Genomic DNA, 19,507 nt, shown 5'->3' with positions numbered 1-19,507 from the left:
ATAAAACCAAGTGGATAATAGTCACACTATTCATCCGACGCCAACACAAGTTCATGTGGATTTAGGCTCTACTCTTTGGGTTGTTAGCCTCCAGGAATTAAAATAGTTGCCAATAGAAAATAAACCTTTCTCTGTATAAAGATGAGAATCAGCCTCAACATTTGTGTCTTGATTGAGTAACTAAGCTCGCCCAGTGAGCTCAGACTACATTTACCATTTGTACACCAGCTCATACACTCATTAATAATCACACATAGACTCATTAAAAGGCTTTTATGGCGCCACAGCGTAGAGGACATTTGATGACATGGCATGGATTGGTGCGTGGGGATGGCAGCCTCTGCAGAGCATCTTCTGATGGGTTGAGCTGGCGCAGACTGGGTGGAACTGACGCGTCCCATAAGAAACCTACGAGTTATTCCAACCCTGAAATATGGGGTGCGGGAGGGTATATTCAGCCACCACAAAAACAGACTTGATCATGGGGGTGGAGGTGATCAGGATTAAAGCCCAATTCTGAGATAATTCAAACATTAGAATTACTGACCTGGAGTAAGACAGCCAGTCCCAGTCTCACCCCAGTCTCATGAGTTATGGAACATATAAGTTGATAGCGGCATATTTTAGGAGGGAAACTTAAAGGGCTAAAAGTAATGAGTGTGATCCTAAAGTGATCATATGGAACATCATATGGACACAGAGGCCCACAGAAAGTTGTACAAAGCATTCTTAATGGCGGCAGTTCCATGACACGGGATAGGGGAGTGCACCTACATACGTGCTAGGTGGATAATTACTCAGAGCTGCACATAATCAGATGAGCTACTGCACCACATTTAGGGGTTCCAAAAATTAGCCATTAAATGTCTAGGTGTCATCCTTGACTCTGAACTGTCCTTTCTTCCCCTGTGTCACTGTGTTGTCACATGCAATCTGTCTCAAAATCCTGTTACATACATCTAAAAAAACACATCCAAAATTCGACCATATCTCACACAAGACACTGCAAAAACTCTAATCCATGCACTCATTATTTCCCGCATTGACTATTGCAATAGTCTCCTTGCTGGTCTTTCCAAAAACAGGCTATCGCCATTACAATCCATTATGAATGCAGCTGCGAGGCTCATCTTCCTTGCCAAATGTTCATCGTCTGCTGCCCCGTTCTGTCAGTCCCTCCATTGGTTGCCGTTTTCTACCGTATTCAATATAAAATACTTTTAATTACGCATAAGGCTATTAACCAAACCACACCAACATACATCTCTTCACTCATTTCAAAATATCTCCCAACCTGACCTCTCCGCTCAGCACAAGATCTGCGTCTCTCATCCCCACGCATTACTTGCTCCCATTCACGGTTACAGGATTTTCTTTGGGCTGCACCCACTCTATGGAATGCCTTACCATGCACAATAAGACTTTCCTCTAGTCTCCAATTCTTCAAGCGCTCCCTGAAAACTCACCTCTTCAGACAAGCTTAGCAGATTCCAGAACCCCCCACATAACCTTCATAGCTTCCACATGTAATTACATCCCCTTTCACAGTCCACACATAACCTCACACATTGTCTTTCTTTCACATCCTCCTGAAATTTGGCCGACATTCCTGTGTGACTGGATCATGCAGCCCACCAAGAAACTCTGCGTTGTGGCCGGACCAAAATGCAATATATATAGCACCTATCCTTGTGTATCAATGCCTATTTCCCTATAGATTGTAAGCTTACGAGCAGGGCCTTCCTACTTATATATCTGTCTGTTATTACCCAGTTGTGTTCTATATATGTTTCCAATAGTAAAGCACAACGGAATATGCTGCGCTATATAAGAAACTGTTAATAAATAATAAATAAATACATAATAATCATTGGGACTGGGATCATCCCTGCCGAACATTAAGATTTGGAATCTCAACAGCTAAAATTCAGTAATTACCCGACCAATGATTTACGTTCCTGCATCAATTAAATGGTTTGTAAAACAGAGGAGAGCAAATGAGCTTGAAACAGGCTACAGCGGTAACCAAAACGCGTTGCTGCTCTCTTCACTGGGGTTCCGTTTGGTCAGCTACCTGCTACAAACTACACGTGGAGACCTGTACTGCACCGCTACAGGCCCCTTACCGTTAGACCGGAGACGGCATCTACCACGATATTACACTGAACTGAACTGCACCTGGACAGCCCGACTGACATCACTCAGGGCTGCAGGGGCTGCGGATGCTGCCAGGAATTGAACTACTATCGTGTGCATACAGGACTTTTACAGAGAGAAGACTAAGGTAAATTAACTTATTAAGTCACTGTGTTGATAAGACAAAATAAGCGACCTGACGGGCTTTATATGATGAATTATACATCTATCGCTATCTAGCTACTACAACAAACAGCTGGTCCAATTACATACACTACACTATGTGGATATATTAAAAAGGAATCACCAAGTGAACTGTTTCTGGTTATAAAATTTGCAACTAATAAATTATCTGTATTCAATAAATCTGAGATTAGTCAATTAGGACAATTGACAACATCTGCTGTGTCCTTCTGGCTCTCCTGAGGAAACGTCTCGTTATATCATATACCCCTTTTACAGCAGTGCTAAACCCAGGTTATTGCAGGGTTAACCCGGGTAGCTCCTTGGTGTAAAAGGGGACAGGATTAGATTCCCGGGTCGAGTGACCCATCTATCCAACCCAGATAACTTACAGGGTTTTAACACAGGAATAACCCGTGAAATCCTCCAGTGTAAACGCAGCGATCCAGGTCGTGCCGCATGCCTGCTGATTGGCCGGCTTCAGTGGCGCTTGGAGTTGACATCATCTCCAAGCATCCACTTCAATGCCGGGTCACTACAGACCCGGCTCCGGTGTGAACGGCGCAGACTCTGTGATATCCTGGGTCGTCGCTGGGGAAATTCCGGGTCTGATCCAGATTGGAACCCTGTTTCGGTATAAAAGCGGTATAACTTGCAACAAATATAATACCCCTTTCACACTGAGAATGAAATTTACTTTTACCCAGTAATTTCCTGAACAACCCGGGATTTTTCCCTGTGTGAAAGGGTCATCCCGGGACATGATTCCCGGGTCTCCGACCCTGCAAAAAAACGAGGGTCGGAGACCTGGGAATTATGTCCCGGGATGACCCTTTCACACAGGGAAAAATTCCGGGTTGTTAGTGAATTACCGGGTAATTTCATTTTTAGTGTGAAAGGGGCATCAGACAGAAAATGGCAAGAAACCTGGTAAAAGCCGGGGTTTTTTTTCGCCATTTTATGTCTGAAAGTGATATAAGTTACTTTTATCTAACTAAATTCAAGCCTGCCAATTAGGACACTTGACAACACCTTTTGTGTTGTCAATTGGCTCGTTTGAGAAATTCCTGCTGGATATCCATTTTGCACTGAGTTTATTCTCTTAAGGCCCCCATGCAATCGATTGAAAAAGGGAAAGATTTTTATACACAAATCGATTGCAAATTGCACGATTGCTGCAATCAATTGCTGATGTATGGGGGCCTTAAAGCCCATATTCAATTTGAGCCGAGCCGCAATACTTTTTCGCCTACATCGCGTGTTTTGCAGGTGGAAAAGTATCGTGCGCGTGCCCGCGTATCGCGGTATTCAATTTGAAAGTATGCGAAAACAGGACCCGGCGAAACTTAAACAAGCGGAAAGTACTGTCAGTTTTGGGGAAATCAGCCTGACACCCCCCCTCCCAAAAGATGCTCTGACATGGGGGTTACCTATGGAACCCCCCGATTTGGCTTGCTGAAGGTATTTGGTGTTTTTAAACGGGCTCAATAGCTGCTAAATAGCGTTTTTGTATAAGAGATGCAGAATAGTATTGTAGTTGTTTTTTTGCAGAAAATAACTTATCCCAGCAAATTTGGGGTACATGAAAATGGGGGTCAGCATATTTTAAAGTTGCTAAAGTTACGTTTAAAAAATCGTGAAAAATCCACCTGCCGCAAGCACCTGCAATCAAAAAGACACTTGGGGCATACTCCCCCCCCCCCCCCAACATATTTTTTTTTTTTGCCCCCAAATGCAAAGTGATTTTTTGGGGTGTTCTTAAGTGTTTTTTTTTTTTTAAATTGCCACAGTTTACCTTTGGGGGACTGTCTGAAGGTTGCACGGGGGTTCCTGCAACGTTGCACCCCAAAACCCCAAATCTGCACTTTTTTCCGACTGCTATTCATAGGCGAAACTTTTCCGCCTATTGCATTGCATTGACTTTCCGCCTAGGAAAAAAGTCTTCCAAATTGAATACAGAGTAAAATCAAAACAGGGGAAAAGTCAAAAACATGCGAAAACGGCTTTTCGCTCCAAATTGAATAAGAGCTTAATGATGCATACACACATGTAAAGATTTTCTGTCCAACCATCCAACTAGTTGATTGGTTGGAATGAAAATCTGGTAACGTATGAAAGCAAATGACAATCAGCAATTTGCTCCCAAACGCCGGAAAATGGATAAAAACTGTTGTCTGAACAAATTGTTTAGATCAAACATTTAACAAACTTGTCTGACGTCATTTTCATCTGTTTTCTGGCATTTAGGAGCAAATTGCTGATCATCAGTTACTCCCATACGTTACCAGATTTTCATTCCAACCAATCAACTAGTTGGATGTGTACCCAGCTTAACTATTAAATGATTTGGAGTCTGACCAACCCCTTTTATGAGGACTATTATTATCTTGTTCTAAGAAATGTTTGTATGCATCTTTTTCTAAAGATTTGTTCTTTGTATATATGAGATATTTGGTACAATTTGCAGCATCATTTGTGCCTTGATTGTCTATTGATGGAATGTTGTGATTAAAAATTTTTTTTTAATCTACATTGGTTTCATTTATGTCCCAGTATAAGGGTATGTAAGTGCCGTTTTATTGTGGTTTTGATTATTATAGTGAGGTTGACAAATACCTGAACCCCTTTCTCAGGTTAACGCTGGATGTTGCTTTCTCTATATTAAATGTGCTGTAACAATGTCTTTTTTTGGCCAGAATTTTTTTTTTTCTTTTAAAAAATCTGGCCTCTTCTCCCATTGTGTCTACCCATATCCCCCATAGATTGTAAGCTCATATGAGCAGGGCCTTCTTCACTTTGTCTTCTCTACATAATTATGCTGTGTTTATGCATCTATGTGATTGTATCGATTGTCTGTATTGGTTTGTACTTCTGTATCCTGTTGCCAATTGCATCCCCTTGTACGGCGTTACAGAACCCTTATAAAATATAAAGATATTAATAGTACCCCAGCGAGGTATTTTAGAGGTTGTTTGCAATCAGCAATTTTTGCCTTATTGCTGTTTAACTGTCCATAAAGTCTACATAATGAACCGCAGTAAATCCCAGTGTGACCCAATCTCTTGGCCTCAGCACGGAATGGCCAGATCGGCCCGGATGCACGCATTACAGCCAGGAAGAGAACACATCATTGGGTGCACTGACCAAGCAACCGCGCAGTCAGGCATGTAGCCGGTCTTAGAGAGAGATAATGCTGGCCGGTCCTTTTCTGTATACAGCAGTGTCAGCTAGACAATAATTTATTCAGTCTTTTAAAAAAAACATCCGTGTGGGCAATGTACACTGCAATCTGCTGTGTGACACAGTTGGGATAGGGGTCCCTCTTTACACACACAGCAGCCGGAGAAACAGGACACAATTCTGGGGTTCTCGTGCAAGCTGGTCGGAGCCAGTCTTTAATGTACTGGACACATAAATAAAACAAAAACACAAACAAAATCCTAGCCCGTCTGGGCTCTAACTAGACAGCAGGTTCCCTCACTAATAGAAGACTAAATAAGTTCACGTCCACAGTACTTACAGGTGGTATCACACAGTGTCTCAGAGCAAACTAGCCTGCGGGCCTGCCCTCCCAGGTATGAGACCCTCAGCTATAACAAAACCCAGCTTTTCTGAGCCACTTTCAGGTGCAAGCCCTAACGAGCCTACTACCAGGCTGAAAGGCCCAACACCAGGAGTGGCCTGTGGATGGAGCCCTCCCTCTCCTCACATCCACACCCCCAGGACCCATTCCGGCTTTTCACTAAAGCTGACATTTCTAGCCTGTTTTTCCAAACAGACTTCTCCTGGAGGTTTTAAAACACATAGGACAGGAATCTGGGACAGACATAGAAGCCATTCAAAACTGTTCCAGTGCTTCTATCACAGCTGTCATAGACTGAATAGTAGATAAAAATGTAACAAAGAAAAATGTACCATTTTACAAAGAGTATAAAATATTAACACAGCGATGGGTAGGGAAACAAATGTAGCACTTCAGTTGTAGCAGTACACTGACGAGACCTCTGTCCTGATATGGGAGAATTATGCTGTTTCCTGCTCATCAGAAACCTATATTACAGCCAAGTAATGGTCCTGGTGAGGACACGGTAACGTCATGATAAATATTCCCATCGCTCTGTAATGGAGCCAGTTCCCAGGGCACTCATGTGCAGTCAGCAGCTCATTGCATCTTCATACTAGCTCTATACACAAAAGGGGCACTTACCTTCCCTTGGGCAATGCCCCCTCTTCTAATAAGAGCGCCCAGATCTGATGCGTCCCTGCCATCGCTATCCACAGCACCCCTGAAAAGAACAAACCAAAAAGTCAACAATAAAAATGAGGAAACCACAAAGGAATCACAGCTTTATTTATTCTGTTACATAGTCACATCTCCCCACGGTGCACATGGAGAGAGAGGTGCGGAGAGACAATAACCGACGGCAGAGATTCACCATCCCGAGCGCAATCACATCATCTGCAAACAGTAACATCTTTCATCTGATGGCGCGGAAGCACGCCGCACACTTATATATGCCACGGAGAACTGCCGAGGATACATTCTTGTCGCAGTTTCAATTGATACACGTCAAAAAGTGTTCGTACTGTGTGAGCATAAACATTATACAACATAATATGAATCTTTAATAACATTACTTATCACATATTACTGAGGAGGTCGGAGATATTTACCAGCCTCCGCAGCTGGAAGTTTGTGATTATAATATTAGAACAGTAGGAGGAGGTTCTGCGCCCAGGTACCTTCTGTGGTTTGGTTCTGTTAGTAAGATGTATTCTTTGATGAATGTGCAGTGCAGGTCAGCGCCCGGTGCATTAGACACTGTGCCAGCAGCTGCACCCTGAGGGAGGTCGCTCAGTCAAGAGCACCCCCAGGCAGTCAGCAGCGTCACCATACTCATCCCCAGGCACCGTCAATTGCGCACCAGTGCACTTTAAGACCAGCGGGGCGCCACAGGTCTTTGTTCGCTATCCATATACAGGATTACATGTTGAAGATAGACTGAGATCTGAACTCCGTCCTGACATACCATTCCCTGATATTCCCCATCAGGAACCTGATCTACATTTGGACAATAAGCGGTTAGATCATCAGTGGTTTCATACTGACTTTGATTGATTATATCCTATGTTACATCTGGGTGTTTACAGAGACTCTATATACTTTAGCACCATTAAATGATTATCATTCAGAGGATACGGCTCAGCATTGCATACGTGTCACCAGATACGGCTCAGCATTGCATACGTGTCACCAGATACGGCTCAGCATTGCCTACGTGTCACCAGATACGGCTCAGCATTGCCTACGTGTCATCAGATACGGCTCAGCATTGCCTACGTGTCACCAGATACGGCTCAGCATTGCATACGTGTCACCAGATACGGCTCAGCATTGCATACGTGTCACCAGATGCGGCTCCTGGCTGAGCGCATAATGATAATATGGTAGGTACTAGAGTGCCGTATGAAAATTGGGAATTGCGGTTTACACTTCTTTAACTTGAGGCTTAATTGTAATTGGTATAGGAAATGAAAAGTTATCTGTTAGAAGGATGATCGGTTATCTTCCCCAGTATGTACTGCATGGAGATTCAGTTGTCGTGACCACACTAAAATGGCTAAATAACCTGGTTACACATTTACCAGACAGAAACTTCTCACATCTTAGGACGGAGATAGAATGGTGTTTGTTTATTCCCTGCCCGTTGCTGGGCAATTTTAGGTTTCCTGACGTGAACCCCAGGTTCTTCAGGCTTAGCTAACCAGGTCCCACACTAAGGAGCGAAAACTAATCACTATAAATCTAAGTGCAATGAAGGAGAAGGAACACGACAGCGGGATTTATTCGTGCGTGAGGAATCTTTTCTAAATAAATAAATAATAAACATTTTGGGTTTAGTAAAAATTAACTAATGTTTTTTCTCATCCAGTTACATTAGGACAGTTCTAAAGAAGCTCTGATGTTTCCATAATGAGGCAACCCGTGCGCGTCTTCTGGACGCCGTATCTATAGGCGTCCGACACCTGTTTACCTGGTGTGCGACAATGCCGGACTCTCCAACCAAAAGCCCAGTGACCAATCACATCTTCACCTAGTCTGTTCTCTTCTCCCGTACAGCAAACTGGGTCTAATTCTCAGCCTCCGTCTCAACGCACAACACTGCGACTACCGTAGGTTACTGCCAGTATGTACTTTCATTCTGTATGTTGTGGGAGTTATTTTTTGAAGTGTAATGCTCATTATGTAAACAGAGCAAACATAAAATTAGATTGATCGTATGCAAAAAACGCACAATAAAATCTTATTATTATAATATTGGAGCCTAATACAAATTAGGTCGTCAAGGATGTTTAGGTGACCTGATAGCAGTTGCGGCACGCACACATTGCACTTAACATTAAAGCTGAATACACACACAACGATTTTGTTACCAACGATTTTCTGTCAGATTTTTTAAAGTGTTATGAACGATTTTTAGGAACTACAAACGTTTTTTGCATATTCCCTTAATGAAAATCGTTGAGTTGACAAGTCTGACTGAACTACAAACGTGAACGCACATGAACGATTATCGTTCATCGTTTGACACAGAAAGTGAACGATTTTTTCAAACGATTATCGTTAAACGATATAGTTTAACGATAATCGTACAAAAAATCATTGTGTGTGTATGCAGCTTTAGCCGCATACACACTTAATGATATGCTCCATGAGCGACATTGTTAAGAGTTTCCCCTGCACTGCCGAGCTCCTAGTCATTAACGATATCGTTCAGTGATGGCACCCTCCCTCATCCCCTTGGAGCAGGGCATGCTGGGATGTGTAGTTTTACAACATCTGGGGGGCGGCTTATTGCCCACCCCTAGTCTAGTCTGTATGCAGCATTAGATACACACAGCAGTGACAGGAAAGAAGAGAACCGGATTAGCAAACAAAGTATAATAATTGTCTCTAATCAGAGAATTTTGTAGCAAAGTAGGAGGAAGCTTAGATTTAGGAGATCGCAATAAAGGTCCTGGGGGTATTGGAATGAAATAATTCATTTTCTAACGCACAATTTCTAAAAGTGGTCTGACCTCATAGCCCCCCTATATACTGTATATCTAAATAATGCTGAACGCAGCTAATGGTGTGTGTGTGTGTGTGTATATATATATATATATATATATATATATATATATATATCTATCTATCTATCTATCTATCTATCAGTGTGGCACATATACAGCTGCTATTTCCAGGTCTGCAGTAGATTTGTGATCAGCCTGTAGCAGATCTTTCAGGAATTGCCATAATGCAGGTGGTTACTGAGCTGTACATGAGCTATCGCAGGACCAGAGTCAGTGTAACATTCGGCTTTCTATTCATAAAGACAGGATAAGGGCCATATCCTATTAGCTGCGGAAAAGCAAAATCCCTATTTTTGACTAATAATGTGGGGACTTGTTTAAGAGCCCCTCGGACACCCACCTCCCTTCCCCCTACTGACAAATTAGGCAAAAATAATTTTTTAATTAGCTTATTTGGCCAATAATGACGTCATTTTTGGGGTGAACAAATTATATAAAGTGTTGGAAAACAGTTATAAAGTGACGGGACAGGTACGTTGGGGGGCTGTATGGACGGGACAGGTACGTTGGGGGGGCTGTATGGACGGGACAGGTACGTTGGGGGGCTGTATGGACGGGACAGGTACGTTGGGGGGCTGTATGGACGGGACAGGTACGTTGGGGGGCTGTATGGACGGGACAGGTACGTTGGGGGGCTGTATGGACGGGACAGGTACGTTGGGGGGCTGTATGGACGGGACAGGTACGTTGGGGGGCTGTATGGACGGGACAGGTACGTTGGGGGGCTGTATGGACGGGACAGGTACGTTGGGGGGCTGTATGGACGGGACAGGTACGTTGGGGGGCTGTATGGACGGGACAGGTACGTTGGGGGGCTGTATGGACGGGACAGGTACGTTGGGGGGCTGTATGGACGGGACAGGTAAGTTGGGGGGCTGTATGGACGGGACAGGTACGTTGGGGGGCTGTATGGACGGGACAGGTACGTTGGGGGGCTGTATGGACGGGACAGGTACGTTGGGGGGCTGTATGGACGGGACAGGTACGTTGGGGGGCTGTATGGACGGGACAGGTACGTTGGGGGGCTGTATGGACGGGACAGGTACGTTGGGGGGCTGTATGGACGGGACATGTCCTTTAAACATGACAGGTGGCTGCATCTGGTATATTTTTTTTTTTTAAAGTGCACTTTTATGACACAAAAATATACTTGCACCATTTTCATGTACTCCTAATATAACTGCAGCATTTATTTTAGCCAAAAAAACTTTCTTTTTATAATTTTTCCACAGTCACACAATATGCATATAACAGCCATTTAACACAATTTAAGAACCCCAAACACTTTTATTAGGGCCACTAATACACTTCTAAATGTATTTCCTAGGTCAGTTAGGCTTTTTATGGGGTACAGACAGATTTCCCCAAATCTTGCTGTACTTTTTGCAGGTTACTAAGGTAACAGTTTTTGTGCAAATGCATTTTCGCATCTTGTGTAATAGGATTGTGCGAAAAATGGGAGCGCGCATAGACAATGGACGTGAAAAGATGGCACCAAAACATGCGAATTGTGAGAAAAATTCTCAGACATTAAGTTTTCTGCGACTTATTGGATATGGCCCGTTTTATTGTTACAATATTGTATGTCCATATAAAAGACATGACCAAAGCAAATATGAGGCGAAAAACTAATTCTGTAACTTTGTTTTGACAAATTTATATAAAACTTTATTGACAAAAACAAAATATAAAGACTGCAGACTCACAGGACAGTTGAGCAGTTTCTTATTACTTGGTCTTCATTCACATCAAGTTAATAATACTGAAATATTGAATATTGGACTCCTGTGAAGTCAATGTCACATGAATCTACCACCCAATGGTCTCGATTCAGTTCAACGTGAATTGAATAGCGTCGGGAAGGAGCTCCCGGAGCTATTCAATTCAGCGCGCCGTTAAGCCCGACTAAGAATTTCTTCTCGCACCCCTCCTGGGGTGCGAGCAAAAATACAGCAAATCTCCTGGTCGATGCCGTTTTCTGCCCTTAGTGCGGCGGAAACAGCATCACACCAGGCAGTTAAGCCGGAGAATGCCAGATCTTGTGACTAAACACCATGTTTAAGGCGCGAGAACGAGCATCCTCCAACATAACACCGCACTGAATTGAATAGCTCCAGGAGCTCCTTCCCGGTGATATTCAATTTGCGGTGAATTGAAAAGAGCCCAATGTGTAGAAGGAGAAAATACCGGATTACAGGATGTAGAACCTTAGGAAGAACCAGTTAATAATGAAATGGAGAAGATCATAGAGCAATATGGGAGAACAACAAAATCTGGAATTACACTATGGGTTATAAGAGCCGACGACTCCAGCAGATGAGGTAGAATATCTGATGGGGGGCATATGGAATGGTTCATTAGAGATCACAACGTTTGGTGAGACAACTGTGAATCGTTGGGACCCTCGTGAAGGCTGGAGGAAATGCAAACGGAGTACGTTGCAATGTGGCACTCAATGAAAGACCACAATTTGATACCATTGCCATAGGTGAACCTGAAGGTGACCTGGGGGGAGACACCAGGAACGTAGACTACAGCAGCCTGGTAGAAGCCGTGACCAGCAGGAGCAAATAACATCTGGTCCCAATAATTACACAGTAGTGGAGCTAGAACAGCTTAACAAAGAATTGAAAGCTGAAATGTAAAAGAGAACAGGAGGAATAGAAAGAACTGCAGGAGCAGAAGAAAGAAATCAGTGAAAGAATCCACAATAAGACTTCATGCATTAGGTGACGAAGCTTAATAAGAATGATCAGAACATCGGCGCTGAATGCATTTCACAGGCGCAACAGGGGCAATGCTTGTTGGATGAAGTTTTGGGGGGGGGAGTTAGCTCCAAAATATTCCACGTATTCCCGATAGGCCGTTACCATTGGAACACTTGTATAAATTAGTCTAAACAAGCAGACCTAAGACAGCTCCGCTCTCTAAGAGCAGCTGCATTTGCCACACCACGGGTGTCTCTTGCCGGGATAGCACTGCTAACCTACAGGAGTCCCACACCTGAAGTGCTGATAGTCTGAATAACAGGTACCCAATACACCCAACTTAATGGACTACACCTGCTTATTCACCTACCTCCAAGTATAAATCCCTGGCTGGGGATACGACAAGGCTGAGCGAGGACAGAGTCAGCTTACACGTGCACCACCAGAAGTGCTGAAAGACTGAAGCACAGGTACCCAATGCATACTGCAAAGTGCATAGTTACTCACAGGTGTTGAGAGTTCATGTGCTTGGTTATGGCCTACAGGTATGAGCGTTCTGCGCAGACACAGGATAGGGAGAATTATCCTCAGATATAAAGAAGATGGAGATGGTTGGGTGGTGACTGGTGGGGTACTACAGAAGGTCAGGCTCATGCACCAACTCTGCAAGTTCAGGTCACATCACAGATGTAAAAAATAAACCAATGCAGCGAGTTGTCAGAGCTCAGTGACTAAACGCTGAATATTCAGAAAATGAGCCCCCCCCCCCACCCCCCGCTTCGGACAAAGTCACAAAACACTATGTAGGCTCCACTGACCTCTATGTACTTGGCCAGAATTGCCCTGTTCATTCAGAAAATGAAGTAGATGCTGCCGTCTTTCCTATAAAGCTAGGCCCTGGGCACTGCACATATTAGCTGCAGTGACATAAGGCAGAAGAAAATACAGCCGTCTTACAGGGGTATTCAATATGGGAGCGATAAGTCCGTTTTTGCGTTAATATCGGAGCTATGACGTCATTATCGGAGGTTTTACTTTTACACCATATTCAATTTCAAAGACTTATCGCAGTTTTGAGAAGTCTTTGATAAAAAACGGGGATAACTTTTCACCACTGAATAGGTGTCGAAAAAAAGTGCAGAATTGGGGTTTAGGGGTGCAGGCTTAAAAAAAATAGCCTGCACCCCTGGAATGACATTTAAAAAAACTGTGTCAAAAAAAGTTTAAAAAAAAAATGGGGACACCCCAAAAAATTAATTAAAAAATTGGGGTGAAAAAAAAAAAAGGGAAAAAATTGTTTAACAATAGGGAAATAGGTTCAGGGCTATTCTGCAAGTATGCGGCAGGTGTTTTCTAGAATAGATTATTAGCGGCAGGTGTTTTCTAGAATAGGCTATTAGCGGCAGGTGTATTCTAGAATAGATTATTAGCGGCAGGTGTTTTGAAGAATAGAATTATAGCGGCAGGTGCACAAATGCAGAATTTTAAAAAAAAACTTACTTTAGGGACTTAAAAATATGCTAGTACCCATTTTCATGTACCCCAAAATTGATGGGACCGCTTAAAAAAACGAAAAAAATAACCTAAGTGCTCTTCTGCAACACTTCTTCAATGTCGGGAAAAAAACACCTGCTGCGGCTATTTAAATCCCGGACTTTCATTTAAAGGCTAAAACGGGGGTACCCATAGTGATCCCCCATGTTTTTACAACTTTAGGGGGGTCCTACAATTTTTTTAAGGAAAAATTCGTAACTTTACGCAAATCCAACTTCGGAGGTTCCCGTTTTCGTTAATTTTATATTGAATACGGGGATAAGCGGGAGCGCGCCCGATACTTTAACGTAGGTAAAAACTCCGATATGAAACGTTAACTTCGGCAGTGAAGTTAACGTTTCATATTGAATACACCTCTTAATCTGCCACATAAATTAATAACCAGACACAAAGATTTGCATGGAACAGCGGCCACTACTGGGCACAGGGGGGAAAGCACGGTGCCAGCTGAAACACAGAGTCCATCACCCTGCTGGCTTCCCAGACCTCCCTACAGCAGCAGCTGTGGACTAATCAGCAGCATAGCGGGATGTCTGATACTGGCTAAAATCACCTCTGCACCCCATTCAGAGTTCTGCTGCAAAACAGGCACCAGCAACCCCTCCCATCGTGACGTCCGTGCTAGGTGCGCCGAAAGTGCGTTTTCCAGGATATTATCTACTTGCTACCAAAGTGCAGAAATGCATTCACACTAATGGGCCTAAACCGGAATTGAATGACACTTGGACAGATCTAAATGCGTATATTCGCCCATTCGCATGGTTCTAGAATTCACTGCGTTGCACCCAACCCCATCCATGCGCTCTCTTTGCTACTAGTCATCACCGATCCGCACTTGCGCCAGCATATTAGAAGCAGTTTCCACATGATTTTAGCATCTCTGATCTACCGAGGGCTAAATTCAGGATATAGCCGAGATCTGTCCTGCAATCAACCAAGGCCAGGTACAGAACCATGTGTTCCTGACTGGTCCGCCGGTCGACGAGCAGACATATCGCACTGTGCATACACTATGCACGATGCAGTGCTACGATGGCGCTATGTACCATGCCATGACGCATTAAGCAGCATGGCATCGTACACGATCTGATTGGTTGTGCAAACGGCCAATCAGAAGATAGTGTACATTCCACGGGAGCGCGCAATTAAGGGTACACATTAAACGACATGCACGATATGTTGTTCCGATTTGCCCGGAAACGACATATAGTGCAGACATCGTCCTGATGTGTACCCACCCTAAGTAATGCAGATTACCGCAAGCCCTTTGGTTTTTTTAAGTGGGAACTTCTCCAATTTCTCAAGCTCCAAAAAGCAACGGCAGCACTGGATAGATACAGCTGCTGGTAACTCTCACCTTGTGGTCTGAGGCTGGTCAGGTGGGTGAGCTACAGTATATGTTGCAGTCATTGCGGACTTTGGTGACTGCACGTACCCAGCAGTGCTGTAGGAGAGAGACTGCTGCCTTACACGTGGTTTACATTCTGCGGTCAGCGAGTGCCTAAGCTGGAGAATGAGAGCGCAGATCATGTATCACTGGCTGTGGGTACAATTATTTTCTCTCTGGGTGACACCTATATACAGCCGTTCTCTGTGATTGAGACACCTATTGCCAAATTGGATCAGATTACACCCGAGATATCCTTATCACATGGCCTATCTAACAAGCTGAATTGATCAGTGACCTATACAGAGATTCAGGTTACATGGAAACATTTTGCCTTGATTCAGGGGAACTTTTTATTGGCAATATAGGCATCGTTCTGTTTTAGTCTGGATGGGTACGGACTCCAGGCACTCAGGATGCCAACTGTCAGAATACAGACAGTGGCATCAAGACAGAATTTGGTAAGTAACCCTTACCCTCCCCCTAACCCACCTTTCCCGAAGCCTTACCCTACCCCGCCCACCCACAGTCTAACTCTAGTGGCAACCCTAACCCTAACAGCCGGGATGACAGTAGTCGGGATTCAGACTGCTGCTAGTGGAAAGAGGTTCTTTTAGATGTAGCTAGTGGATGTGGTTATGAATGTATGTGTTTAGGTCGCTCAGGTTTTGCGAGTTTAAACAGTGACAATTTTTGTGACCAAGTCTAACATTTTAATATAGGTTTTTTTTTAAACTTCTACTGTTATTAATTGCACAAAATGAAACTAACATCAATAAATATTGTTTACATATAGGGCTGTATTCAATTAGCGGCGAAAACAGACGTTTTTCGACAAAAAAAAAAAAGTGCGATATTTGCGCCAAAAAAATTGGTGAAAACGCAATTGGCAAAAAAAAAAAACAAACAAACTGGAGAAAAAGTTTTCTCCATCCCAGACCAGGTGGAAAAAAAAAAAAAAATGCAAAATCCCTATTTTTGGTTAAAAATGTGGGGATTTCTTTCAGAACCCTTTGGACACCAGACTTAATGATAAAGGACCCCAAAAAATGTTCGCAAGTTGCGCACTTTGGCGAAAAATGACAGCACAATTTCGGGTGAAAAAAAAATTAAATATTAACAATTTTTTTTTTTTTCCGCCTGGTCTGGAGGAAACTTCTCCAGTTTTTTTTTCGCCAATTGTATTTTCGCCTGTTTTTTGGCGAAAATATCGCCTTTTTTGGCGTTTTTTTCGTCGCTAATTGAATACGGCCCTTAATCTCTTAGCTGCAGCAATGTCTGTTAATCTTTCTTTTGAATAGGTTTTCAACGCAGCGCTGTTTTATTTCTTTTTCGTTTGGTTTTTGGTTGGCAACGTTTTAAACAGCAGCTTGGTTCAGTGACCATATTTAAAAAAAAAATAAATATTTGGCACAGATCTCCCAGTGCAGCGCCTTGGGTGGTTTTTGGTTTGTTTTTGTGTAGGAAAGTCTGTCCAGTAGCCCCTGCTTGCAGGTGTGCTGCCAGACAGCGGTTCCTGCGCAGCAGGTGAGCGAACACATCTGTAAAGTGATAGCGGAAGCTCTTCTTTGTGATGAGCTGGTATTAGAGACCCGGTGCTGGCAAGCGCACATTTGATACTTTTCGGTGCCCATGCGGCTATCAGTTATAAGAGGCCGCTCACTGTACGCATCTCCAGTTGCGTCTGAAAGGGCGTAACTGGGTGGCAATGCCGCACAGTGCCAAAGAATAGGGAGTTTGTGTCTATGGAAATACCGGCTATTCGTTGCGATCCATCCGAGATTATACGGATCGCTTGCGAATCATGGCAGATGCAAGTGTGCGCGGATAATGACTGTCCGCATAGTGGCTGCTCGGTCGCACAGAGGCGCACATCACGACATACACGTGCATTTAGCTCTGTGCAGGCAATGTAAGTGTGATTGAGGACGATTCTCGCTGAAGGCTGCATCCATCCCCCCTTGTGTTAAAAAGTTATTTTGTTTTTTGAGCATATTAAAAAAATAAAAAATAAAAAGTGAGATCCCCTCCCCCCTCCCCCCCCCGGCATGCTGTGGTTGCGAACACCCTGTATTTTTTACGTAGTTCTGAAAAGAAATAATCGTGACTAGTTTTCTTAAACAAGCCGTAATTGCCGAGTCTCTGACAGCTCTTAGTACAGTTTAATGATAGGGAAGGAGCCTGTGTGTGTCAGCGTGATTGGCAAACTCGCCATCAGTCAGAAAGGTACAAATCAAGATATTTACTTCAACAATCCCACTGGCAGCAGATGGGGACATGTACCGCTGAGGAACAGGAAAAGTGCAGGAAAGTATTTGTATATAACTGCAAAGCAGAGGAAATAAGGGACTTTCCCACCGCCATGCGACTAAGTTACTACTTTATACAAATCTTACTGCAACTTTCACTCCATGCTCTTAGATCTCTTCTGTGCCTTTTAGCAGTGTCTTTATATTATCAGGCAGACATACAACATATAGCTACTCGCTGAATACAAATATCTCCAATGAAGAGAGCACCGTGGGGCAAGGTCAGATACCAGGGTAACAAACATAAACCGAACGGATAATATAATACATGCCTGAAAAGCATAGCGGGGGGGCTCAGTATTTGGTAAAAAGCTGCAGTAAGGTATATAAAGACATCCAGAGGTGGGGAACCTTATGACTGTAGACGGAAGAAGTACCTGTGCGCAAGGACAATGACATTAATGCAGGTGACACTGACCATAGTGTATGAACATTCTGATAGCAAAACAGTTTTACATACTCTATTAAGAGATCACTGTCCAACATTTCAAACGCATCAGAAAGATTTAGGCGGATTAGGATGGAAAACTCGCTGTTCCCGCTAACAGGCCGCTGCAGCCTTCCTTCTGATCAATCACTGGAACGGTTACTAAACACTAGAAGAACGACGCGCTTCTAACTGCTTTGTTACCGTATTTCTGTCTCTGTACAGCTCTGCTATATTTTATTGGACTACTAAGCCGGTTTGAATTCCAGCCCAGTTGGCAGATTCCTTGCTCGTAACTTAAAAGAGCAAACGCTTCACATATTTTCTGAGGCTTAGACGAGCGTTACAGCATTTTCTGCGGGCAGCCCCACTGTTTGCAGCCACCCTCGCGCATGAGAGCGGGTCTGTCGCTTGTGTGCTCTCTGGTATATTTAGGGAAAGCTTTCTTTAATTATTTGTGGGTTGCAGGTGTTACAAACTTGTGTGAAACATAGAACGTTTATAATCTGCAGGGGTTCCTGTACTAACTATGAACGTTGGTCATGAAGCCACGGACCACGGTGTCCAAGGATGAGTAATGAGTAATAAGTGCAGTCCAGGCACTTCCTATAGGAGGTCTCGCGGTCACCGCAGGTTGACAGGTGGAGCAATTTACAATCTCCATCCAATGGTGTAATACCTGGTCTGGGTCTATACAGAGGGGTTTGAGGCTCAGGCACTTATTTAATAGCCTGCAAGTCGCACGCACTGGTGCAATGACATATTTCTAAAGCGACAATAATTAAAAAGGTAAAACCAATCAGGATAGGAGAAACACTTTAGTGGCAGGTGTCTGCCGTCTCGGTCATATTTTCGTATCTGAATAGACCTGTTCCCTACGAAGCAACAGCCTTTAGGTTACACCCCAAGCGACTGTATCAGGAGAGGGTATCACTGACAGCACAGCTCTGAGATCAGGAAATACTTACATTTTGACAATTACCTGCACCAGCATAAATACGATGTAAAGTCCTACAGTAAGAATAATTTTATACATTTCATCCCTAAATATCTACATTAGATAAAAACAACAGGAACATACATTTCTGGATCAGTCTTCAGCGGCGGGAGTGACGGCCCAGCTGCTTCTAAGATAGAGCTGGCACGTTCCTTAAGCCACTGCTTCTGGAGTAAGGTGCCACAACATGCATTTACACCGACTACATAAAATATTCCTTACTGATACGGCAAATTTAAAGGGGGAAGGCAACAATTATAAACACAGCATCAAACGATGAATAAAAAAGCGACAGTGTAATGAGGCAGTGTAATGTAATGGACATGCTTACCTGAGCCGCCATACAGGACATCCCAGGGAGAGCTGATTGGCTGCGCTTCTCCTTGAGCTCCGCCCTCTTTGTCAGAGCCCTGACTTCCTGTCCCAGCCACAGTGCTGACTCTTAGCGCGTCCAGATCAACCTAGAGCCAAGTATTTCAAGAAATCAGAAGAAGTTTTAATTGCAGAATGAATAATACATTCGCCGACGGAGCCGTAACTCCTACAATAATCGTATTGTAATTTATGCAAGTAGTATTTCTTTCAACTCGTTTATAGAAATAAAAATAAATATTTAAAAGCCGCTGCGAGTAACAGGCAGCCTGGCGACTTGTGTTCTTCATCTGCATAGGG

At 43.5% G+C, this 19,507-nt stretch overlaps 1 protein-coding gene across 1 annotated transcript in view; it reads right to left on the bottom strand.

The window, feature by feature from the left end:
- LOC148477844 (NHL repeat-containing protein 2-like) overlaps positions 1-19,296 on the bottom strand; it is a gene marked incomplete at its 5' end in the record, with an annotated part of 61,076 nt that extends 41,780 nt beyond the window's left edge. Inside the window, 2 exons of the mRNA XM_088456078.1 lie at positions 6,527-6,605; positions 19,167-19,296. Of these exons, the coding sequence (XP_088312204.1) occupies positions 6,527-6,605; positions 19,167-19,296 (209 nt within the window). The remainder of the gene's footprint in view (positions 1-6,526; positions 6,606-19,166) is intronic.
- Positions 19,297-19,507: the final 211 nt, after the last annotated feature.

The sequence above is a fragment of the Taudactylus pleione genome, unplaced genomic scaffold, assembly GCF_031769625.1.
Source record: "Taudactylus pleione unplaced genomic scaffold, aTauple2 ptg000685l, whole genome shotgun sequence".
In the NCBI taxonomy this organism is placed as follows: Eukaryota; Metazoa; Chordata; class Amphibia; order Anura; family Myobatrachidae; genus Taudactylus; species Taudactylus pleione.
The sequence above is the reverse complement of the archived record's forward strand: the minus strand, read 5'-3'. Positions and strand labels throughout refer to the sequence as shown.